Source organism: Pezoporus wallicus, unplaced genomic scaffold (genome assembly GCF_028554395.1).
Source record: "Pezoporus wallicus isolate ANWC-B61680 ecotype Strahan unplaced genomic scaffold, APGP_CSIRO_Pwel_v1 contig_10380, whole genome shotgun sequence".
Classification (NCBI taxonomy): domain Eukaryota; kingdom Metazoa; phylum Chordata; class Aves; order Psittaciformes; family Psittacidae; genus Pezoporus; species Pezoporus wallicus.
The window spans coordinates 90,959-97,085 of record NW_026635718.1 but is presented as its reverse complement, the minus strand read 5'-3'; the positions used below and the strand labels follow the sequence as shown (position 1 = coordinate 97,085).

General features: G+C 48.8%; 1 protein-coding gene across 3 annotated transcripts in view; it reads left to right on the top strand.

The window, feature by feature from the left end:
* The first annotated feature begins 1,276 nt into the window (after window positions 1-1,276).
* Window positions 1,277-6,127, top strand: part of LOC130593080 (methanethiol oxidase-like) — a 35,027-nt gene continuing 30,176 nt past the window's right edge. The window contains exon 1 of one of the 3 annotated variants that reach the window (XM_057397956.1): window positions 1,277-2,228. Coding sequence is in view for 2 of the 3 variants with exons in the window: in XM_057397957.1 (XP_057253940.1) it covers window positions 6,074-6,077 (4 nt within the window). In the remaining variant the exon portion in view is untranslated. Of the gene's footprint in view, window positions 2,229-5,932; window positions 6,078-6,127 lie in introns of those variants that run through there. The other 2 variants (XM_057397957.1, XM_057397955.1) reach the window with 2 other exon arrangements.

Below are 6,127 nucleotides of genomic sequence, written 5' to 3'. Positions count from 1 at the left end.
ACACAAAAAGGGGACCTGGCCGGCGGAGGGATACGGTGACGTCATTTCCTTCTGGGCCGCGGGGCGGCGCGGGGATTGGCCCTCGGCGCGGTGACGTCAGCGGGAGGCCGCGGCCTTGGCCCTGATGAAGTTCGTCGGGAGCCGGAGCGCGGTTGCTCCGGGGCTGGGGCCACGGCCGGGCCGGGGAGAGGGGGGGGTCCCGGTGCCGCCCGGGGCTCTGCGGCTGCTGGGCGGCCCCTACCGCCGCCTACCTCGCCGACCTCCTGTCAGGGCTGTCCCGCAGCCGGGCCGCGGGGGAGGCCTGGGTCCTGCGCGCCGTGGGCAGGCGGGGGGCTGCGGTTGGCCCTAGCGCTGCTCTCCAGCCCCTGCGAGTCCCGCCTCAGGCGTTCTCCTCGGCTTCTCTGTGCCTTTTGCAGTCGCCCCCGCCGGTAGCGTTCCCTGTGCCTTGGGCTCGCCAGGGCCGTGGGCTGATGGTGCTGCGCGGTCTCGGCTGCCGTCTGTGAGTGTAGGTAGAGATAGTGGCGCTGCTGGTGTAATGAGGAGCCGATGGCTTGCTTGCAGGGCTGTTCCTGTGCCTGACACGGTGCTGTCAGGAGCCAAGCGTGTGCCGCCTTTGCCTGGTTGTCTTTAATGTTTTGTGCCCGGTCGCGCTGCTGGTGTGGTTGTGGGACTGAAACCCACCATCTATGTTTGAAGCCAGCAGCGTTCCCGCGTGTCTCAGGGGCTCCGAACAATCCGAAGGTACATTTACTGGTGGCAGAGACACTCGATGGAGCTATTCTTTATCTCTGTGGTTTATGTCCCTTCTGTCAGACTCCTCTCAGAAGCTGGCACAAGTTGCATCCCTCGGGGATGGCCTCAAGGAGGAGGCTGAGGATTAAATTCCCATAAAGCTGTGGAGGTTCCTGGAAGTCGGGACGGCGGCGAGTGCGAGGTGTGAGGGCTTTGCTTCAGTGGGTGCTGAAGCCAGTGTCTTATTTAAAGTGATCCAAATACAATCAGCGTTGCTCTATAAATGCTTCACGTTATGCATTTGCTTAAGTACATCACTGGCTCAGTGCCATCGGAGTTCCTGCACTGTCAAGCCAACGTATCATCAACATTCTCCACTAGCATAAAGTCAAATGGGCAGTATCTTTGATAATGAACTTATTACTGTGATTATATCTTTAATGATGAGCTTATTATTGCGGGTAATTCAGGAATGCTGAAACATAGAGCTGTAACTGCACAGTGCAGCCTGAGTGCTGCAGCTTGTGTGGTTAGGACAGACAACATGCTTTGTATCAGTAGTAAACATAGGTAACAAAAAATAGGGATGCATTTCAGAGCCCTGTTAACATTTATGTCTTCAGCATACGTTGAGATGTTGCTTTATTTTGAAGACACTCATGAATTTGGTGAGCAGTGTGCTTCCCAAGCAGTGCTTCCCAAATGGAGCCCCTTGCTGTGATCTCCACGTGTTGCTGGAATGTAATTTATTATTCTGTGCTTCATTAAACAAGCCCATTAATTTTCTCCTGATGGTCTTCAGGAGGTACCAGGCACTCTTCCTGGTTTACACATTGCTCCAGGCTGCTTCACCTCATGGTGGAGGGAAGTGCTTTCACTTAACACTCTGTCACCTGTAAATCATGTACATGTGCAATACGAAGGGCTGCATTCTCTTCTGTGGTTATGCCACTGATAAGAATAACAAACACCATTGTCCCTCGTTAGGCTTTGTATTCCTGATTGCACTCTGCAGCCTCTGCCTTAGATAGAGGATTGTTTAATTACTTAATATAATGATAGGAATTTTCACTTGCTTTTTCAAAGCCACCACCACCAAAAAAATATAATCTGGAAGCAGGAGCTATAGAAAGTGATTTTTTTCCTTAAGGGAAGGGGCAAAGAGCAGCCACAGCAGCATTGTCTGGGACAACTCGGGTTTGGAAGAAGAATTCAGATGTGGACAGCAGCAAGGGTTTACCCATGAAGTTTTATATTCCTAACAAAATTACCACCTGCTAATCCCAAACTTGATTTCTTCCCTCCCTGCAAATGCAACAGGGCAAATGCAGCGTTTCTGAGACTTAAGGTAAAAAGCAAAGTTTGTTTTTTTGTCTTGAAAAGAAGCCATAAAACTTCACCAGGTGCTTTTCTCTTTCTCCAGTGCTCTACAGATACCTAGTTCAGATGCAGTTAATGACAGGAGAGTGCAGCTGGTTTAAATCACATCACCATTGGTGAGTTCTCTCTCTTTTTTGATCTGAGGCAGATCAAACCCTGCTCATGTCTTTGTGAAGGGCATCCAAGCTTGAGGGGATACTAAAGCACGTTATGGCCTGGCTAATAGGGGTCTCTAACCAGTATTTTTCAGAGAGCCTAACAGAGCAGTGGAGATACAGCTGAAGAGTGGGTTCCTTTCCTTAAAAAGCTGTTGAGCCATAGCCAGTTTTCACTTGCAGGTGATAAGAAAGAATGACAGTATTACCTGCAAATAACCTGCCACTGCAGAGGTAACCTGCTCAAGGGAGGTCTCCATAAAATTAGACTTAGAGGCCTCCAGGACTCTGGGAGCTGGCCCAGGATCAAGCTGTTTCTCTGCAGGAAGCTGTTGCGGCTATAAAAATAGCTGTCTTTTGAATCATTGGTTTGTTTGTCTTGTCAAGTCCCAGCTGAGGTTTCCCTTTACAGTTTCTCTAAACATCTGGTTGTTGTCATTTCATTATTATCAACCTCGAAGCAGATATTGGGCTCTCCAAGTTGACAACATTTCTGACGCATACTTAACCATAGTAAATGTGTGGGGTTTTGTACTTGTTTCAGCTTCAAGCCATGAGCTCTCCATAAACTTGGAGGTTTAGCATATTGCCCCTGCAAAAGGAAAACTGCTCCTTTCAGCTGGTGGGGTTTAACAGAAACCTCTCTTGTGGAGTTTGATAAAATTTGGAAGTTGTCAGGTGTATCATTTATTCTTCCACGTGTTGACATTGACTCTGCTGCCAGTGGGATTGTCATGTAGATGCAGTGGTTTCTATATCCTTAAAGAACAATGATGTGGTTGGCAAATACCAGTGAGGCTGGAGGAAGGATATTGGCACATGGGTTACAGCTGATCACTTTGGCAACCTGACCATCAGTTAATGCATGGAGACCTGCTTCCGTGCGGGTGTAAATCCATGCTGATGCTTTGCAGTGTCTGAAGCTGTGGAAGTTGGGAACAAGTATCCAGCTAAATAAACTGAGAAAGGAATTCTGAAAGGTTGGTTTGAAATGCATTAGCCATTCCCAGCTTCCAGGCTAATTTTAATTGGAATGGCATTATTTCAGGGAAGAAAAAAACAACCCTCCACTTCCAAATTTCTCTGTGTTTTTTTAATTCCATAGTCCACAATACTTGATACTCCACTTTGCTGCTGTTTGTAGATGTAATATGCCTATTCTGCATTACACATGTGACCCAGTAGTGAAATTACTTGTTACTGTGGACGCATCGTAGACCTCTACAGAGTTACAAATCCTTCCAGTGAATCAGCTCTGTTGGGTAGTGTTTGTAGTTTTGGATGTATCTTTACACCAAACTTGCAGTTGTTTTGGCTAAGCTATATGTTTAGTTAAGAGGAAGGTGTGAGGCACAACATCAAAGTTCTCACTATGACTAAGATATACATTCTCCTTCTCCCCTTTGGATCAAAGACTTACAATAGAAACAAGCTGGCATGATGTGCTCTTGGTAACTGCAGGCTGGCTCTCACCAGGTTATTCCCAGGTTCTAACAAATTGTTAAGCAATTCCCCCTGGGCCAGATGTGAGGATGGATGGTATGTGTCTGTCTGTGCTCTGATGAAGGTGGGCTGGCACTGCCTCGCGTTGGGTTACATCCACAGAGCAGAGGAGTGAGGCGCTGGGAATCTTTGGTATGTGAACAACGGGGTAGATAAGCTGTCTTAGTCAGACTGCTTGGAACCAACCCAGGACTGAGCTCAAGCATGAGGTGGAGTTGGGAGCCATGGAAAGAACGCTGTGCCATGGCTCAAGGCTTGCTGATGTGTTGATAAAAGTATTGTGCTTTGATAAAGTGTGTTTGTGGAGCTCCCTGATGCCACTTTAATGGGGTAGTTTCTAAATGCAGGGTACCCAGATCAGGCCTGTGCTTGCCAGGAGCCTGAGCTGCAGCACGGGGAGCCCAGGCGTGAGAGCTGAAAGGGAACTGGCTGTGGAGGTGCACAAAGCCGTCTTGGCCCTTCACTCCTCCGTGTTTGTGACAGACACATCCTGAGGTGAGCAGTGCCTCCCACTGCCTCCCCAGCGGCATGAGAAGTGAGCCAAGAGCACTGCTGATTTAACACCACGTGGGTTCCATCCTCAGCACCCATACGTTCCCTGCTGACTCAGGTCGTTTAAACTGAAGTAAATTATTGCCTGAGGAGCTTCCATGTGTCTGTGCTGGTGGTGGGATGTGCTTCCCCTCCTCTCAGGCAGTGTCTTGCACAGAAGGTTTATGGGTCTTGCTGACCTCAAGAGCTGAAACTCCTGGTGCCTTTGCTGGAAGCAGAAGTAGGCCATTGCTGAGGATGATGGAATTCCCACTCTCTCTGCCTAGAATGCAGGGCATAGCTCTTGTAGTAGAAGTGATGTTTGTGTTACCCTGTGCAGCCTTGGAGTCTCGTTGACGTCAGTGGAGTTCTTCAAGAGCACAGCTCTGATTCCTTGGCGTGGATCTTCAGTTGGCATCTCATGGGGTCTCCTGGGTCTCACGTAGTGTATTTATGAAATACATTACTCACATTTTTTAATAGCAGCTTAAAAAACCCCACTGCATCAAGGTTATGCGTAGTAAAGTAGTGTTTTGAAGTGCAAAGAAGGGAAGGAACTGTTGGACACACAAGGCTGTACCTGAGGAGGAAAAGACAGAAAGAGTGAGAGATAGGCATGGGACTCAACCAGAACGAACACTCCAATGAACACTAAGGCTTGGGGACAAAAAGAACAGAAATCCCTGGTTTAAAACAATGCCTTTGTGTGAAGCAGCTCGTCCTTAGATGGGATGAGAGAGGTGGAACTTGAATGACCATCAGTCAGTTGAAATCCCCAAATGCAGCTGTGGAGAACAGGACAGAGAATGGAGAGGAAAAGCATTTTGGGGCAGTAATTTGTTCACACAAAACACTGAGCCAATAGCCTGAAGGTAAAGAGTTAACAGACTGCGTTTGTCCACTTTGGGATCAGGAAGAAGAGGCTCAGTTCACTAAATAAATGTGAATGAATGGTCAGTTGTAGGTTGGTTGTCAGAGCTCCCTGACACCCTTTTGGCATAATGGAGGGACCAGCCTCAGTAGTTGGAGGGTTTCAGCACCATTTAGTGTTTCTGCTGTACATGGTGGCTCATGTAGAAGCAGAGAAGTGGGAGAGGGTTGTAAAATGTGGTGTCTGCTCTTGGGAATGACCAAGGTGATATTGCCTGGGGAAAAAGCACTGCCCTTTAAAAAATAAATGGGAAATAATACACTAATTCTCACTGGAGATAGCTTAGAATTCCAAATGGAATAGAGTGAAATCCAGATTTTCCAATACTTGGGGCCGCTGCCAGCCATGAAAGGATCTTCTTTAAGAGGTAGTTTTGTGAAGTGTTGAGCAGACAAGTGTTGAGCCTTCTTTAAGGGCTATGAAATGCTAAGAACACGCTGCCTACCAGACCCGACCCAACTGAGAGCAGTGCTTAGGCCGGGCATGCCTTGACTCCAGAACTTGAAACCCTGCCCAAAGCAAGAGGTTTTCACCGCAAAGTGTTTCCTCCTTTGCTCTCCTTGGGTACAAAACACCCACGTGAAGTGCTGGAATGTGAGAGGAGCAGTGCGAAAGGCTGCTCCGGTGGAGCTGTGCCAGGTTCCTCCAAGCTTTCCCGGGAAGTAGAAGAGTTTCCGTGCCTGCTCCGGCTGCTCTGGATCCTCCCCTTGGCAGTAGCTCTCCCCAGTCCTGCCCGCCCCTTCCCTCTTGCACATATGCCCCTTTCCCAGCAGCTTCACTGCGCACAACTCCAGCCCAGGCAGCTCTGCTTCACCCAACAGCCCTGAGCGGCCCCTCCGACATGGGTAAGGATCCAGCTGGGATCTGGTGCTGTGGCTGCAGCTCTGCGCTGTGC